The 20,261-nt window shown below is 34.5% G+C and overlaps 1 protein-coding gene across 1 annotated transcript in view; it reads right to left on the bottom strand.

Annotated features, from left to right (window-relative positions):
- The window catches only part of DIAPH2 (diaphanous related formin 2), an 888,726-nt gene that overhangs the window by 580,862 nt on the left and 287,603 nt on the right, over positions 1 to 20,261 (bottom strand). Inside the window, exons 16-18 of the mRNA XM_029240205.1 lie at positions 19,635 to 19,747; positions 15,141 to 15,455; positions 13,454 to 13,568 (exon numbers count right to left, since the gene is read on the bottom strand). Coding sequence (XP_029096038.1) covers positions 13,454 to 13,568; positions 15,141 to 15,455; positions 19,635 to 19,747 — 543 coding nt within the window. The remainder of the gene's footprint in view (positions 1 to 13,453; positions 13,569 to 15,140; positions 15,456 to 19,634; positions 19,748 to 20,261) is intronic.

The raw sequence follows: 20,261 nt of genomic DNA, 5'->3' as shown, positions 1-20,261 counted from the left end.
ATATAAGACATAGCAATATCTGTTAAGAATTCTCACTTTTAAGAGAACAGTGAAATAAACTTGAAAAACATTTTAGAGTAATTCCTAATAAAGGAATTCTGAAACCCTTCCTACAGGAGCAGTTACAGTAGGAAAGGCTTTTTGGTAAGGATTAATACACAGTTGGAGGGCTTAAAACAACAGCAGCAACTGCTGTTAAGAGCTTTTCATGTCCTTATCAAGTTGCAAATGACACTTCAAGATTTGATTCTAAAACAAGGACACTTAGATGCCAAGAATGAATAATATTGTTCAGACACAGAAGCAACTCTGAAATGTGGACAGTCTGGAAATTCTCCCACAGCTAGCGTCTATCACTGAACCAGACTAACTCTCTTTCCTGCTGTCACACCCATTCTGGCTTCCAGATAAACCCCAGACCTGCGTAGGCATGTATCGGGCCAGTGGAAGTGGAATGTGGTTTCTATGATATATACTTCTTAAATGAATAAAAGGAACCTAGATTACCGGTTATATGACTGACTGAACCACTTACATAAATGAACTGGAACCTGGCAGTTTGTAGCATAAGTAAGGGCACTGGGTTCAAACTCAACTTTGCTATCTTCTACCCTTGTCACCTTTGGGCAAGTCACTTAATCTTCCTGTGACTCAGTTATTTCATCTATAGAACTGGAGATAAGAACATCATCTCATAGGTTTTCTTTCCTGAGGATTAATGAAATGATTTCATATATACAAAAATTTCAGAAGAGTGTATGGTATGTAACAAACACTTTTTGAATCAACTCTTCTCTGTCACTATATCCATATTCTCCCATTAGATAAACACTGAAGTTCTAGTTCATATGTATGTTCCTGGTTGTCAACTGCTGAGTGGCTAAGAAATGCAGAGTACCCTTGGTAACCAGCCAACAGAACACTCACAGACAAAACTGAATCTACCACAGTTCATGAATGAATTCGTTTTACATGTATTTATTGCAATTCTAACCATATCAATCCTGAGGTGTTTGTTGGACCCTTACCAACAATATCACTGTTGCTACAAGAGACAAAAAATGGAGATGGGGGAATTAAGACAATCTACAGAAAGAGAGTCTTACAACTTAAAATAGCACCCCAAACAGGACAAATCCATTGTAATCCTCATGACCATAAAGAAATTCAATAGTAGATACAGTTTTCTGTAATGTGCACTGTAGAAGAAACTTAAGGTATGAGACAGGACCAATATGGGTTTTCCAAAGGCCAAGAGCACATTTTTCTCTCTGCTAACAAGGGTTTAAAAATTATCTTTGAAAAGTCTTTAAACAAGCCCTAGTAGATCTTGCCAATGGACAGTCATTTTCACAGCTTCTTTTGTTTCTTACTCCTAATCCAAAAAAACACAAATAGGCCTGAGCTAAAGATACTGAAATGCAAGAAAAAGACCACTATAAAAACATTTAATTGCCTTTACCTTCCAATTATACACCCAACAGTTCCACACATTCATTCTACTTTATTAAAGCAGATAACTGAGAGCTGTCACATACATCTCATAAATACTAAATTATATAAAAAAAAAAAGATTAGCCATTTGTAGTCACTTGTAATATTCATAAAAATTAGAGCAAACTCTTAAGACTACTACTTTATTAGATCCTAACTAAGGTCTAGTCTAAATTAATAAACTCATTTATTGGTAATAACTCCCAAGCAAGTATTATGCAATACATAAACGTCAAGGCACAAATATAATCTGCCCACCGAGGAAACTGATAATGGTATTTTGAAAAAATTATTAAATTTAAGAGAATGATTGATAATAATAGCTGATAACAATAAACAATTCAATTTCATTATTGAAACTGATAATGGTATTTTGAAAAAATTATTAAATTTAAGAGAATGATTGATAATAATAGCTGATAACAATAAACAATTGCCTCGATGTCTCTGAACATATGAAGAAATGTAGACTATCACTGAAACAAAGTGAAAATGATACCATAATATTAGGATAATGATGAAAAGGCTTTGTACAAGTTACTATCTCTCTCAAAAAAAGCTTAGTTAAAATATATTCAGTTATGTCCCTGAAAATAGCAAAATTAAGAATTAATTGTCTTGCCTCTTTTTTCTACAAGATTAATAATATATGGTTATATCCTTATCTGGTAAGGTACTAAATTTAAAAAGCACTTTTGTAAGTCTTCAATATTAAACAATTCAAGAACCCTACAGTATGAAGCTGTTGTCAGGCACTGCTACTGCAGAAAGCAAACGCTATCAAGTTCATATCTACTATAGAAAAAGCTGTTTAAAATAGTTGACAGTTATCTTTGTCATCATATTGTTTAAATTGGTTATAACACCACACCAAGGTCATGAGTTCAAGGCTTACTGAGTCAGTTGCCTTGTTTGTGCACCCTAACCTACTGTCATCATAAATGAGTATCACTGGTCATAAGAAACATTAGGCAAAAATAGGTGAAATGATCAGTTTAAAAACATTCTTACCACTGGAAATCAAAATAGTATCATGCCCTATTAATTATGGTAGTTAGCATCATCTTTTTATATGGATGACAGACAACATTAGTAAACCAAATAACAAGCAGAAAATAATATGAAAAATCTCACTGCTTTCATAGGTTATATATAAGTGAACCTAACAAACACTATGGCTAATTAGAAGTCATCTCAGGAAAGGATAAAAAATTTTAAATGTTTAAGGAATTTTAAAGGAATCCCTTAGCTAAACTATATCTCTGTTGGAAATAATTTTAAAAGGGCTAGATGTGTCCCCAAATCCTGCTTCAAATCTATGAAATTAATTTCCTATGATTTCACCTTTACATGTGTTCAGTTTATGCCCTAAAATGGATTAAGAAGCTGTGTAACGCCAAATGATATTATTTATACAATGAATGTCTATAAAACTATGATACAAGGATTTTAGAACCATATTCTGATCCATCATACAGATATATTAACATTTGATAATACAATAAATTATTAAAATACTTAAATTGTCAGCATTGAGAAAACTAAAGCATGTGAAATAGAATAGAAATGCCAATAATTAACAAGAGTGTGATCTGATTGGTACTGAAAGAGCAAATAGTAAAACCTAGGAGAGGAGTGATAGCATCTTTATTATTGCTGTTAATGGAACAAAAGGTACCTAATCACACTAGCTTCTCTTTTCAAAGACAACTACAAATAGCATCACATGTCAAAGAGTAGTTACTTTTGCTGCCTTCTATTAAAAGCAATTACATGCTAGGAAACAACACTGCTCACACATTGCCAGGAGCGTGTTATCAGTCTATTCTTATCACATGAAGCCAGACACAGTCAACTCTCAGTAAGCCATTCGCATGGAGGGAACACTGATAATTCACAAGAGTTTTATCTGCCATTTGAATGCATCACATAGTTTGCTTAGGCTCCTATAAAATTAATTTAAATTAAAAATATGATCCTTAGGCCAGTGTCAACACATGACAAAGAGCATGAGGTAATGGTGCTGGGGAGGCAGGGAAACATCAGACTAATATTAGTACTGGACCACTGGATAAACTAAAGGCACACCACACATATGTGGAGAACTTAGCCAAGAGTGGCTAGGAACTTCAATATATTGTCACTCTTTCTAGATTGGTTTTATATTGGGAGCTATGTTTTTCAACACACGTTTTTCAACACACCATATGTACATTTTGTTTGTTTGTTTAGTGGGCAAATTGATTCATTTAGTTCTGTCACTTTATGAGTATAATTTTACTGGGTCGTATTAATAGAAATACATTAATACTCTACATAAGCTAGGTAGCATTGAGTACACAAGAATAAAGTACTTAAAAGGGCAAGATCACATAAATAGTCTATCCTTGTCCTGTGGGACAGACAAGGGGATACTGAATTGAGGTTTTTGATAATAGAGCTTTAATCGGCACAATCATACTACAGAGAGATGCAGTGGTGTTGAAAAGCAAAGGCTGTGGATTCAGTCTCCCTCTAATGCACCCTATCTCCATGACTTTGCCCACAGAGTAAGCAAAGCAAAGTGGTGAAGCACATGGGCTGCGGAATCATCCTGCTTGAGCTTGATTTCTACCTCCACTTTGTTCATCTGTAAAATGGCTACAATCATAGTACCTACAGCATAGGATAGATGAAAAAATTAAATGAAATAATCCACGGAAAACACTTAACAAAGAAACTGGCATATAGTAAGTGCACAACAGATATTAACATTTGTAATTGTTAAAATTGTCAGTTTTGTTGAGTCTGTGATATGTATTTATCCTCATTCTCACAAGGCTACGATTGATGGTTTTTCTATTTTACTGATCATTATTCTACTTTATAGCTGTTTAGAGACAATAAGAAACTAAGTAGTTTCCTTAGAATCAAACAACAAATCATGACATAGACATTCACTTTAGCACACTAAACTTCTGTTTAAGTGGGCCAACCATAAATTTTAAAAATTTATTGACTAAATCAACCACAGGCCTCTATGAAAAAAACCTGGCTTTCATTTTTGAAAATTTCAACAAAAATCTGTGGTAGTACACACACACACACACACACACCCCTAAATGAAGTGAATTACTAAATCATAGGAACTTAAATGGCAAAATAACTTTAACAAACTACCACAGCCAGATTCAATTATGTAGATCGCTGGTATTTAATCAGTTACAAGAAGGATTTTCAAAAAACAGGTTCTATTATATATATCACTGAATGAATCATTAAATACACACACACTTCTTACTATATGCCTAAATTTTGGGTTAGCACCCATACTTTATTTTATTTGCTTGGTACTATGAAACTAAGTACACATAACTGTAATTCTCTTGTGTGTTCATCAAACACACTTATACTTGCCAGAAGCTATACTACATACTGGGAAAAAACAGTAAACAAAATGGAAACACTTCTTCCTGCCTGCAAGAAGTTCAGTGTCTGATGGGGAGTCAAATGAATGAAGACAATTATAATATATTATGAAGACTGCATTCTGACAGAAGTGTCATATAAACAGAAGCTAAATGAAGAATTGGTGAAGGTTCAGAGAGAAGTTGCAAAGCCTTGTAAGTGTCTCTGTTCCAGGAACAAAAGAGTCCAGACTGAGTATGTTTTAGGCAGAGTGAAGAGGCAAATGACCTTGAAATGCATGAGTTTAGATGTTCCCTAGGAGACAATGGGTGGTCAGTGAAATGTTCCAAGCATAGGAGTGCCATGATAATTTATACTTTAGAAAGACAATTCTGATTAGGTTGTAGAAAACGGATCACAAGGAAAGAGGACTGAAGGCAGAGAGACCACTTAGGATTCTGTTGAAGTCATCAAGAAGAGAGATGTCATAGCATTTGTAATTACTGAGAAATCAAATTGTATATATCCATATGGTAGGCAGCTTCTGAAATGGTTCCCAAATGCTTCCTGCCTCCTGGTATTCATGCCCTTGAGTAAATTTCCTCCCCATGTGTGAAGCCCGGACCTAGTTAATTGCTTCCAATGATGAAATCAGGCTACCAAAGACTGTGACTTCCCTTTTGCTTCTATTCTCTATTCAATTCTTCTGGGTGTGCACAATTTGATGAAGCAAACTGCCTTTTGTCAGCTGCATTACTGAGAGGCCCATGAGGCAAGGAACTGAGGGCAGCCTCTGGATAAAAGCCAGCAAAGACGAATGGCGGCCCTCAGTCCAATAGTCCTAGAGGAACGGAATGCCCTGACAACACCTCACATGCAGCCTTGTGACAGACCTTGAGACAGAGGACTCAGCTGAGCTCTGCCATGATCCCAGAAACTGTGAGAAAATAAATGTGTGTTCATTTAAGTTGCTAAATTTGGGGATAATTCGTTATATATATCAATAGCTATAGGCAACTAACATTATCCACAACAATAAAATAAAAAGTTAAAATTCTTCCAACTTCCACAAAAATGTGAAGCTGTTTTCAAGTGTAACTGTATTCCTAGGAACCTGTGTTAAAATGGAACTGATATTTTTAAGTTATAATTTTTAATTTCTTGAGTCATCTCCCGTACAGTATCTGGAGGGCACTAAATAACAAAATTTAGCTCACTCAATCAACACACCTACAAGATGTTAAACGTTGTTTTAAAATAATGATATGCTCATAGAAACAGAGATGAGTATTGTGGTTGCCAGAGGCAGGGGATAGGGGGTAGGGGAATTGGGTGAAGATGGACAAAAGGTACAAATTTCCAGTTATAAAATAAGTTTTGGTGATGTAATGTACAGCATGGTGACTATAGTGAACGATATACTGTATTGTATATTTGAAAGTTGCTAAGAGTGAATCTTAAAAGTTCCCCTCACAAGGAAAAAAAGTTTCTAACTATGTGAGTTGAGGGATGTTAACTAAACTTATTGTGGTAATCATTTTGCAATACATACATAATATCAAATCATTATGTGGTACACCCTAAACTTACCCAATGTTATATGTCAATTATATTGCAATAAAACTGGAAAAAATAAAAACACAAGCAAATCAAAAACCAAAAAACAATGATATGAATGAAAATTATAATAATGATCCCAAAAAACATAGTTTAAAATTAGTGAAAACAAGATAACACCAAGATATTACTGAATAACCTATTAAAAATAAAGAATTAAATTTACTCTTACCAACAAGGACTAATTGGCCGAAGAATTACTTATATATAATGCCTCAGAAAAGCTACTAGATTTGCACATCCCTAAATTAAATATATTTCTCTTAAACAAATTAGAGAAACCTCTTGCTCTTACTTCTTATATCACGTAAAATATATAGTCTGGAACAGGTATAACTGCCATCAATATACAATCGGACCAAAACACACCCCATTACAGTTTTATATAGCTGTGTGAAAAAATTCCACAGGATTTCAAATGTAAATAATTTCTATTTGCCAAAATAAAACTAATTTAGCTAGAACAATAATTCTAAATGAGAATGATTATCTGTGTGAATTGTAAGTGCTATCAACTAAACACCTGTTATTGTGCCTAATCCATACAATGTATATAAGCAAAAATTACTGAAATGGGGAGAGACAGTCTCACTAACTCATAGCTAAAAAGTGTTATATTAAAATAAAACAAGGTGTCTATAATGTTATAAAGCTAACCTCAAAGGAGCCCCATGAAAAACTGATTTCATTACTTTATGTACCCCATGTATATTAATATATACTTACCAAATGCCTAATGACATGAAGACCGCATTCCTTCATTCATTATTAGAAGAGACAGACCTTAAGTCATAGCAATGCTTTACAACTGACAGATTCCATTCAAAAAATGCCTTAAAAATTTTAGTCACAAAAAAAAAATAACCTTACTCCCTTCCAAATATACAACTTCCTAGCTTTGGTTTAAGTTCTAAAGAACTGTCTTCAGTGCCAGAATAATAGGATTACACATTTCACAAGATAATATATGTGAAACTATAACTTTAAAGAGGGATCAGTTGGGGCTTCCCTGGTGGCGCAGTGGTTGAGAGTCCGCCTGCTGATGCAGGGGACACGGGTTCGTGCCCCGGTCCGGGAAGATCCCACATGCCGCAGAGCGGCTGGGCCCGTGAGCCATGGCCGCTGAGCCTGTGCGTCCGGAGCCTGTGCTCCGCAATGGGAGAGGCCACAACAGTGAGAGGCCCGCATACCACACACACACAAAAAAAGGTATCAGTTAACTATGCAACAAAATGCACAAATTACTAAGGGCATAAAAGCCGTTGTTACAACATGGGGAAGTGATTAAGAACAAACCTGGGTTCAAACCTCACCTTTGCCACTTACTAACTACGTAAACAAGACATAATTCTTAATTCCCATAGCCTGTTTCCTCACCTATAAAACAATAATATAGGTTATCTAGGGCTGGTGTGAGGACTAAATGAGATATGAATTTAAAATGCTTATCACAGTTCTTGGGACATAGTAAATGCTTAATATATGTGCTATTACTGCTATTATTATTATTATGAGTGCTATTATTATTGTTATTAGTAGTGATGGTGTAGATAGTAGTACAGTCACCATAGCATCACCAATATGTAAAGAAAGCTATTTTGAAGCCTACTCATTCAGAAGGCTGAAGATACACTGCCTCAATTTCTCTTTACAATTAGTGACTCTTATAATTAAGTAATGGCATGGACCTCTGGCTCATGAATTCTTTGTTTCCTCTTCCACAAGCCAACTGGAAATGAAAACATGAGTCATCATTAAGTTAAAACACTTAAAATGTTCATAATGAAAAAATCTTTGATAAGGTGATAATATATATATCCAAAGAATTTAGATATAATAAGAATGATGAAATTATATATGGTTTTTAGCTGGCTGCCTGAAAAAATTAAAGCCTTCTCGGTTTGTTCCCTTACATATTAATGCTTACACTAAGAAGCATTTATATTATGTCATTAAGATGACAAATTATTTGTTAAGACACCAGGTCTCTCAGGACACTTTAGCACCATTTATAAGGAGTGTGTGCTAAGACTGACATCTCATTATTTTCAAGTCAATTCCAAGACTTCCTATATTATAAAGACAGAGATAAATTAGATTTTAACACTTTTTTGTTTTTTTTCATTGATTTACTAAATATATAAGACCGTGTTAAGCAACCAAACAAGGGTGGGTATCTTCAAAAGCAACCAGCTGATTCTAAGACTAAGAAACATAATTTAAAATATGATCCTAGAGGAAAAGTGCTTTTACATAAATATATCTTCAGACTCAGTTCCACCATAATTTTGAAGCTAGCCCAATATTTCAAGCATTGCAAAATGATCTTTATATGCATTTGAAATATTTATAACACCTCAATTTTCTGTTATTAAAGCTAAATTGCACTACAGAAATATATTATTGAAGAAGCTAAACTTTATTAGCCTTCTATGTTTATTTCTTAAATTTCCTCCAAGTAACATTAAAACCAAAGAAATTGCTTACAACTTGCACACACACTATCTTTGTTCTTCCTGAAGCCTCTAGAGAACCCTATAAATTCTAATTAGAATTAGCAGTTATAACCTACATATTTTATTATTTATTTCAAGTTTAGTTAATATTAACCATCATTACTTTAATTCTTATATAATATCACTATTATCTATAATTACTATAGATTTTTAAGGAAAATGACATTATTATTATAGCTTTGTTGTTCATATGTCCCCAAATATCATCAATTTGAATAATAAATAAAACTAGAACACATATGCAAATTCCAACAGTTACATGTATGATGTACAGTCCAAAGTATCGGGTGTGTTTGGGTTTTCCATAAGATCTTACGGACAACAAACTTTTTGGCCAACCCAATACTAAGTCTTTTCCAACTGCCTCTAATATATGCACTTTTTGTCATTAATCCAGAGAGCATTTTGAGATCTAGTTTGTCATACAGCATCATTATGGCTTGTAAGAAGACCCTAAATATTATAAGCATGAGGACACAGGATTTGGGAACTAGAAGAAACTGTAGAGATTAAGAACTCACACTGATCAGGATATCGTCACATCTTGTCTAGCCTACTGGTATTGATTCACAATCAATGGTCCATCATCTACCTGTGAATTCCCATTACCTATCCTCCAAAGGCCTGCTCAATGGCTAATCATCAAATTATTGGGCCCCTAGGCTTAAAGAACAAAACCCCATTTCCTCAGTGTGAAATTCACCTCACCACCTTCACTCCAAGTTCCAGCCCAACAGGCTGTGCTTTCAACACAGCATGCACTTCACCCTCTCCATATTTTGCTAATAGTGTTCTCTGCCTAGAATGCCTTCTTTCCTTCTCCCCCTATTGAAATTTTGCTTAAATTTCAAGGCCCAGAACAAATTATACCGCCTCTGGGATCTCCATTTGCCCTAGTCAAAATTAACTGTTTCCCTTTTGTGCTCCTTTGGCTTCTTAAAAATATCTAGGCTAACATTTAATAAAAATTGACTAAGTGGAGTATACCTCTTTCTTTCTCCCTGACTAGATGAGTTCCCTGGTACAAAGACAAGACCTTATTCATTTATCTCCCTCCTATTTAGTATAAGACCTTGCACATAGTGGGTACCCAACAAATACAAATTAAATGAAATGAGAGATTCATTCTCTCCTAAGACAGAAATATTTTGGATTATTATAGGAAATTTAGAATAATTTTCTCTACAACTCCAAGAATAAGTGATTCAAATGGAAAGTATAATTTGATGGTACTTTCCCATATTAAACATTTACACATTTAAATATTATAGGTATCAGAACTAGCCTATTTTAAAACTTCTTTCTATTTAGCAATCTGAAGCAACTATAAACTCCTAAGTGAAATGTTTTCTTGAAACACAGACCAGTAATGCTTCACAATGCATTTAGCGAGAAGAGAGACACGAGCTTTCCAAACCCCTTGCAGGAGGAGGAAATTCTCAGAGGTTTTGGAACACTGGGTCTAAGAGCTTTGGAAATAGGTCTTAGAAACAAGTATGTTGCTCCTTCCAGAACACAGCTGCGTGAGTGGCAAACAGCAGCAGAATAGGGAAAAAAGTGGTGCCCTGAAGCTAGGAAAGCCAAGGCAGTGTGGTTTGAGTTGCCTGGAGCCAGAGGCTCCAGCTGATTTCTTACTGATCCTGCCACCTATTGACCAAATTATGAATCAAGGCACTGCAAGTGACAAGGAACTTCAGCTGTTAGAGTTAAGATCAATCAATACTTATCAAAACAAATGGAAGTTTGTATCATTCAAATTTGTTTTGGCTATGTTATGGAATATGCTATGATGCTTAACTGTTCCTTTAAATGTCCCTTCAGAAATAAATTTGAGTAAAAGTAATGGTACTCAAAGGTGCTCCTGACCTAATTTGGACTCAAATATTCAAAATTAGGAAAGTAGAAGAGGTAGTAGTATCACATAGAAAATTCAGAGAATCAGAGTTAAGAGGAATGGAAATGCAGAATTCTCAGTAGTGAGTACGTGAGAGCCTTTACATGACTTTGGTTTTATTTTGCTTTGATTATGTTTTAGCAGCCAGAGTAAGAATGGTTTCTACTCTAACTGACTAGCTTTGCCAAGTGCTGCTCAAAAGAGCATGGAAGTCTCTTGCTGAATTAACAGTTGTAATAAGTGTCAATAACTAAAACAAAACACACACAAACACACACACAGCATCATGTTAAATGAAAGGGAAAGGAGAACTGATATTTATTGAGTGCCTGCTATATCAAGTACCATGCTGGGTGCTTTAAATATATAACTTTATTTAATTCTCACACTTCTAGTTAAACATTAGTCTTTCTCATTTTATAGATGAGAAAATTCAGTTGCAGAGGTTACTAGTATCACAGCTGAAATACAAGAATGTATGACTTCATTTCCTCTGGGCTTTTCCCACTATACCACACTACCTTGAGAAACTCTCTAATGGATTTTATACTAACCTCCATGTTTCAAACTCCACTTTCTTCATTTGTAAAATAGAGTTTGGCTTAATCACTTCTAAGGTCCAGACAGACCCTGAAATTTTATGAAACCTATAATTCTTATGGGACTCAATACAAATACATCAATAAGTAAAAGAACAAGTGCTCAACAGGAAATGTGCAAATAACTGGAGGAAGTTGTTCACAGAAAAAGAAGTTAAAATTGCCTTTGAATAGAAGGAAAGCTACTCAACTTCACTCCTAATTTAAGGAGTAAAAATTATAACATGGATGATTTACCATTTCACCTCTGAGATAGGCAAAGTTTGTCGGGAAACAGATGTTCATATGTATTTTAGATGTAACACTATAAATGGACACAAACTCTTTGGAAGGAAATTTGGTAATATCTATCAAAATTATAAATGCAGACAGCATTTTATCCAGGAATTTCACTTCTAAAATTTATCCTACATATAGATCCTATGTGCACAAACGTATATGTAGGTACACGTTTGCCGCAGCATTGCTTGAAATAGCAAAAGACTGGAAATAATCTAAATATCCATCAATAGGGGACAGGTTAAATAAATTCAGATAGGCTCATACCACAGAATTCCGTTCAATGTGTAAAAAGAACAAAGTAGATAAACATAAACTACTATGGAATATATTCAAGTATATAAAATGAAAACAGAAAGAAGTAAAAACAAAAAATGATATATACACATATGCTTCTAGAGGCATAGACTATTTCTAGGAGGCAATGTGGGAAATCAGTAAGAGTGGTTTCTCTAGGGAAGAAGCTGTAAGTCTGCGATTGAAGGGATATGCTTACCACGCATCTTTTTATTATTATTATTAATACCTTGATGTGTAAGCATGTTTTACTTTTTCAATTAAAAAAAGTGGTTATAATAAATAGTAATGTCTGGAGTCCTTGAAGAATCCTTTAAATGTGAAGTCTAGTAGAGCAAATAAGGGAAGTAAAAGACTTTAATGGCAGGAATTTTCTTAAATGTCAAAACTCTTCAGAATACTCTAATCACCCCAGATTTCTGTATGTGTGTGAGCTTCAATCTACAAGGAACAACGAATATAGTACAAGTACCTCCAGTGCGCAAGATAAGCTAGAAGGGCTGAAAAGGAATAATTTTCACCTCTCTCTCTCTCTCTCTCTCTCTCTCTGAAGCTTCCAAAATTCACATTCTCACATTCTAAGGCATGTTGTGACAAATCAGACAAATGAATGGTAAAGGAGCTAATTCCAAGGGCATGGGTGTGTGGAGTATATCAATTTCTTAGTTGTAAAGACTCACTCAGGCTGAAAAAACTCCTATGCTTAAGTAAGCTATCAATTCTGTGATAATTAGTAAAATAGTAATGTTAAAATGAAATACCAAAAATTCACAAACCACAATGATTAATTATGAGATTGAGAAGTTACCTATATAGTACCAAAATTATGTGTGAAATTCATAAGTGGTTAAGGATCTAATCATAAAGAAGGCACTCAATTATCAAATCTGTAAAATATACTTATTAGGTACCAGATTTTGATATTATTCCAGACAATCTGCTTATAGAAAAAAACTATCAAATTTCCAAAAAAAACCAAATGTATTACTACAAATGTAAGACTACATAAGCGCGATGGCACCAAACTTACTCAAATTACATTATTTTCTCTTACATGGTGAATCAACAGATTCATCCCCTCTGCTTCTCAGTAAAAATGACAACTTTAAATAGAGGAGTATAAGTTACATATTAAACAATAAAAATAAAACCCATATTTTCAGGTGAATAATAACATTTATGCAAAATAAATTTAACAGGAAAAAAGCTATCCTTCTTTTGCTGCTAGGTAAAATACAGTTAATATGTCAATCTAATTATGTTTGACTCTGCTCAAAAAATTATACATGTACACATTACTAGATTTTTTTAGCAAAGCACTGAATTCAATATATCAGAACAAGAACTCTATATTAAAAAATAAAATATACCTTTTATCTGGGTAGCGAAAGTCAGTGCCAATTTTGCAAAGAGATCTGGATTTTCAAACTTCTCCTCCTTAACTTTCAACCAGAAACAGTTCTCAGACAATTCTTTGGGTTCAATCTGAAACAAAAATAACAAAGATAAGTTTCTAAAGTATTACTTCATATTTAAATTTTCAAAGAATTCACTTTCACCAAGGTTGAATGATATTACCTTCATTCATCTACCTACTAAATCAATTTTAGGATCTATCAAAACAACACTTCTTAAGTAAACATTCATTGGGAAAGTCACAGACTTCTACTAGTGTACAGAAAAATACACAACAGCAACAGGCTATGTAGCAAATTACATTTTAAAAAATCTTCTACTGGAAGGAATCTTAAAAATAATTTAGTAAATCCCTGCCCCCAACTTACATACCTTCTTCTTGCTCCTGGATTTTTAACAATGGGGAAACTGAGATTCAGAAAAGTAAATTCCCCATGGTTACAGAAAATAACCATAATAGCTGACATTTACATACCTCCTAAAGTGTGTCAGGTACTCTTTTAAGTGATTTCACACATTAACTCATCTCATCTAATCCTCACAATAATCCTTTGAAGTAGGACCTGTTATCATCTCCATGTTAAAGATGAGGAAACCGAGCCCCAGGAAGTCTGACTGGCTGCCCAAGCTAGTAAATGGCGAAGATGGCTTTCACACCCAGGCAGTGTAGCTCCACAGAATTGTGCTCTCAGCCACTACACTGAAACCCAATATTAGAACTGTGCATTTTCCAGTACATATCATGATGCTTTGTGATATGTAAGTGCCATTACACTATATGCTTAATTGCTAAATTAACATATCATTACATTTACACACACAGATAACTGGGCCAGCAGCTTCTAGGTCCTATAGTTTGGTCGATTGTGCCTAACAAAAAATAACTACATTCCAAAAACATTTATACCTCATTTACTCTTATGAGCAAAGCATAAGTATATGCTTAATTTAAAAAATGATTTAACCATTATTCTGGTCAAACCAATTTAATATGTAGATACTGTCAGATATCACTGTAACTATGTTCTTGGAATAGACATTTCCCCAAATGGTGGCCTGGGTAATTGTATTTTCATTAGATTAGTTCCCAGTGAATGCGGACTGTGTCAATCTTGATAATAAGCTTTTTATAAGACATGTTATTTGATAACAATAAAGCAAAATAACATTCAAAAGAAAAATCTTTCACACATCATATAAAAAAAGTTTATGTCTCTACTGAATACTGTCAGCGATTCCACACTATCTGAAAGTTTAAAACTAAAAAAAAAACTAATAATTTTCTAAGAAAAAAATAACTAAGATAAAAAGGCCCATTAATACAAAGATTATATTTAAGAATGTTATAGCAATTAAAGTTAACATTGGTAAAAGAATCAAAATTATTTTTCATATACTATTCTCTAAAACCACTTTCACTTTCCTTTTGTCTTCTATGTTAATTTCAAGTTGTCTGTGGAGTTTCCAATTCTCCAGCTATGAAAGATGAACATAAGACAGTGAACTCACAAGCAAAAGCAAAAGAATCAGTGGTCATGTTCTCAATTATTATATCATACTTATAAGTAGCAATACCGTCATTCACACATTAATGAGCAACTATGACTAGACAAAGCCATAAAGCTATAGTCATAGTATTACCTTTGACCAATTGATCCTCTTCATGGACACCTCAGGTTTATATATTTTTTTATGCTTCATTCCATATGGCAGATCAAGTGCTCCCGGAGGAGGAGGAGGAACTCCTCCAAGGGGAGGTGGTGGAGGAGGTCCCCCAAACAAAGGCAGTGGTGATGCTATTCCATGTACCCCAGGTAAAGGAGGTGGAGGAGGAGGGGGACCTCCTCTGGGTAGAGGTGGCGCTGGTGGAGGTGGGGGCGGGGGTGGCCCAGCACCTGGCAATGGAGGAGGTAGAGGAGGGCCTGGAATTCCTGATGAACCTGAGAGTCCATGTCCCTGAAATATAAAATAACCCAATGCTTATTTAAATGCTTACAGTAAAGTATAGTAGCAAAGAAAACTTCTCAGTAGACATTTGTGGTTGGGTTGTTTAAGATTTATTTAATTTAGCAACATCTAAGGGCTTAAGAATACATGAAAAAGACTTGCATAGATTTTTGATAAGCATTCTAAACCCTGGATAATGACTAACTCTGCTCATATACTAAGGCTAGGAAAGTTGGCATGCTCAAAGATTTTGTGAAACACTCCTCCAAAATAATGAAAACTTACCTTTCATTATAAGTATATGCAAAGAAGAAGTACTGTATATGGCTTGGGCCTGTTAAGACTAGTTGGTATGAATACGGGATGATTAATACAAAATAACTGATTCAACTCCCTTGGGGCCGATTAGCTTTACACAAAGAGTCTGTCTCATAGCACCAGTAACTTAGCTATCTTCTAATACCAAGAATTAATGCTAAGTAACATCCATTGCATAATAATACAGGTTTATCAATGTTTTTACATCTATTATTTCTTTTCATCCTTATTATAACCCTATAATGTAGGTTGGGTATTTTTATCTCACCGCTTATAGATGAGGAAGCTGTAACTGCAAAGAGGTTCAATGACTAACCAAAGGTCGCACAGTCTGAAATATGATTAAGATTTACATGTGGTTCTTCTCATATCTAAGGCAGTCCTCTTTCCACTACAACAGACTAGCTCCTAACGAATGGGTGTCAGTTGCCTTGAGTGGAATTAATTACAGCTTGCAGTATGAGCAGATTATAACTTATTTCTCCCATCAGAAAAGAACTTCAAGCTCATTCTCTAATAATGATGGATGACAGCTGACGGAGATCACTGCATTCCATATTGTCCACTTTTTGATTATTAATCTGGACCTGTTACTTTAAACCATTACTGATGACAACGGTTTACTTTCCAAAATGAAAATGAATATAAAAGTGAGTTTGTTAATTATAAACACTCCTAAGGAATGTCCTACAAATGAACATGCATCTTCTGTAATTGAGATACAACATTAGACTAACTGAATGAAAAGTTTAAAACTATTAACATGTCTTGGTATAGTGTTATTTTTATTTGGGGAGAAACTCTTCTAATCTTTACTAATAAGAATTTCCTCCACAGACTAATTGAACTAAACGAACTTAGAATAATCGTTACATAATAAATAAGTGGAAGCTTATTTTTGAAACAATCAACTTAAAGGACTGACCCATTTACAAGAATGTTAAAAATTAACAATCACAGGTAAACAGCATCACAGAAATGTTTCTCCTAATATTCAGTGCACACTGTCCACAAATATTTTATTCACACATATGAATGTTTATGTGTGTATATACATATATACAACTAAAGTGTTTATACACTTAAATGACAATCCTCTCCTGGAATGCAATCCCTTCCTGAGATTAGGAAGAAGGATAGGATTAAAATATGCAAATTCTTTCTATTTTATTTTTAATGCAGCAAAACTATAGAAAACAGTCTGATTTTTCCAATCTTGATTGAGATAGCAAAGAAATTCTGAGGAAAATTAAAATAATTTTTCTGAAAAGTTCAGTCAATTAGTAATTTACCCTATAAATTTTGTATATAAATGGATTTGTTTAATAATTTGAAAGGTAAAATGTGTATCCCATATTTTGTATTAATTGACAGCAAAATGAAAGTAATACTTGTTTGTAAACATAAAATTTTGCCTCTATGAGATCATGTTTATGATATAAAACTTGTGTAACCACAAAAATGCTATTACTTTAAAATAGGACTTTTTACTCAAGTTAAATAGATATTTTACAAATTGAATAAAAGTCTCAAATGCCACCAGCCTTAAAATCAAATCATATCAGCCCTTTTCTTCCCTTCTATGAACAATTAGGAATGGAACAATTAAATGAGACCACAATAGAGTATTGAGAATTGAATACAGCAAATGGACCATTTACTATTTGACACAATTTGGGGTGCACTAGAAAGTACTGTGTGACTCTGCACTTTTCCAGATCCGTTGATAATAAATAAGCAACTACACAATTAAATGGTAAGGCCCTGTGCTAGGTGCAGTAGGGACTTTAATAAGAGTAAGCACAGGAAGTAAAGACATTGTCCTCAAAGTGTTTATGCTGCAGGGGAAGGGATAAAGCAGGCACACAACCAAATATGATAGGAGTGGTCTACAAAAGGGATATAAAAGTTCAAAGAAATTCCCAGAGTTTTGGGTGATGCTTTCCAAAGGATGTTATACTGAGCTGATCCTTAAAGGAGATGTTTCATTGGCACAGAGGAGCAAGGGAGGGCGTTTCTGAGAGAGAATAACCTAAGTCAGCATTTCTCAACTAAGTTCCATGAACAAACTCTTCTGCAGGAGATGTTAATAGGTGGTCTGAAATAAAGGGTTCTGTGGCTAAATGAGTTTGAGAAAGCTATAGGAAAAAGAGTTCGACAGGTTTCTTTAATGTAGGCCATCTCAGACCCTTTAGTATGCTAATGAAAATGATGAATCTCCAAGAGGAGAATTTCAAGCATACCAAATTTATTGGACTATGGAATGCTTTCCTCATGAAAAACCTATTAGCACCTCTGTAACTAATGTCTGGGAAATGCTGGCCGAAGGAAAAGTGTGGAGACAGTAAATTCTACATGTGAAGGGAGGAGGAAAGGTGACTTAGCTACAACAGAGGCTGGAGTTAGGGGAGCAGAGACGAGGCTGCAAAGGGGAGATAAGGGAGCCCCAGATAGAAGGCCTTCAAATTCCCGGTAAGGAGATTTTTTTCTTCAATCCTGAATGCAACAGGCAACCACTGAACATATTAAAGCCTGGAGTGACAATAATCAGGGTAGTGTTTTAAGAAGATTAATTTGCAACTGACATAAAGCGTGAATCTGAAGAGGAAGAGACTATAGGCATGGCAGAAAGTTCGGAAACTATTGTAATATTCCAGGCAGGATGGAATGAGAGAGTGGCCCTGGGGGGTTCAGGGTTTTGATGCAAAGCGAAAAAAAAGAAAGAACTGACATAATACAGTGACCAACTTAATAATCTGTCAGGAGGCAGGGCGGGGAAAAGGCCAGGACAACTCCAGCTTCACAATAAAAAAAAAATTGGTGGTAAAATTTAAACAAATAAGAATGGAGACCAAGCTGGTTTGAGGACAGAGAAGTGACCACAAATAATAGGTTTGATTTCAACATGCAGCAGGACCTGCCCACGTGGAGATCTAATCAAGAGCTGGAAATAGACAACAAACCCAGGGGACTTGACACCTACTAAAAGGTGATATTTGAATTTATGATATTGGATGGGATATTAGTGCAAGGACATACAGAGAAAAAAGAGCAGAGGACAGAACACTGGGGAATGTCATCATTTGGAGGATGAAAACAAAGAGAAACTGAGTTCTGAGATATGTAGAAAACGAAGTCAGATGACACAAAAAAGAGAGATTGAGTGAAAAGAAATTATCAAATATTACAGATAAGTGAAAGAGGCTAAGGGTAGGAAAAGGCCACTGCATTGGGTAATGTGGAGTTCACTGTTGACTTCTGAAGTCACTTTTCAGTAGATTGACAGAAACAGACCTAGTCAATCAACAAACACCCTACTGGGCATCTATGAGGCTAAGAACTAATCTTATGTTTCTTTATATTCATTTAAAAAATATGTTGTGTTGAGAGTATGTAATCAGCTCTAAAATTCAGACACCATAATTAAGATTTTAAGTGTATATGGGGGGTTTTCATCATAGGGAATGTAGGTGGAAATATAAAGTTTACAGATTTTGAAATTATGGTAGTCGAGATATAAAGAGATCTCAAAAAGCTTTAATGAACATTTCCACATTTCTTTTGAAAGAAAATACTATGCATCCAATTTTTCAAATCATTATGAAAATTTCATCTCAAGAAAGAGTTTTGCTTGTGTAATACATTCCATTAAAAATATGCAGGGCACTTTATGCAATGAATGCCATATTTTTATCCAAACATTAAAATGATTTATTGTCCTGGAAAATCAAATCTGTAGTTATTTCAAGTAAAATGGGAAACTACCAGAAAGTCTGCTTCTGGTCACATTTTTTCCTTCACCTAACAAGATAGTTTTCTACCTTCGAACTCAATGTGACATGACACAAAGTCTGTATCTTGTTTTATTACCTGGGTTCGAAGTTGTTGGATTTCTGTTTCAAGCTCTTTGATTTTTTCTTCTCTTTTTTGAAGCTCAGCTTGAGCTTCCTGTCGAGCTGTGAATTCTTCATCGAACTGCAATGATCACCACCATAAATGTACACTTAATAATACAGTTTTGAGAAAGCTTTAAACAACAATATGCATTAAATAAGTGGAGTGTCTTTTGCTTCTTAAATTTCCCAGGCCACTCAGAAAATCAGAGCTCTTGATTATTTTATGGCAATTGAGCACCTCCGTGGGGATGGGGTGGTAGTAAAGAAGAACTATGTCCCCAGCCCAAGGTAAAAAAAACCATTTTCACTTCTGAAAAAAACATACTAAACAAAATTTTAAAAGGGTGGACTAAGAAGGCTCTCTTCATATATAATGGACATTTTTGTTTTTGTTATTGAAAGTTAGGTTTTAGAGTTAATCATGTTTTTTTTAAATGTTTCATCCCATACTTTTAAGTTTATTTAATTAGAAAATGAAACCTAAAAATTAGGAATCAAGCAGTTCAACTCTTTAAAATTATATTTAATCTTGAAAAGAGACTGTTCTTTTAGAACGCTCAAACGGACGTACATTAATACAAATCAGACTATTTTTATTATA

The sequence above is a fragment of the Monodon monoceros genome, unplaced genomic scaffold, assembly GCF_005190385.1.
Source record: "Monodon monoceros isolate NGI ecotype Baffin Bay Population unplaced genomic scaffold, NGI_Narwhal_1 Super_Scaffold_22, whole genome shotgun sequence".
Classification (NCBI taxonomy): Eukaryota; Metazoa; Chordata; class Mammalia; order Artiodactyla; family Monodontidae; genus Monodon; species Monodon monoceros.
Note: the sequence above shows the minus strand (reverse complement) of the source record. Positions and strands in the feature narration are given on the sequence as shown.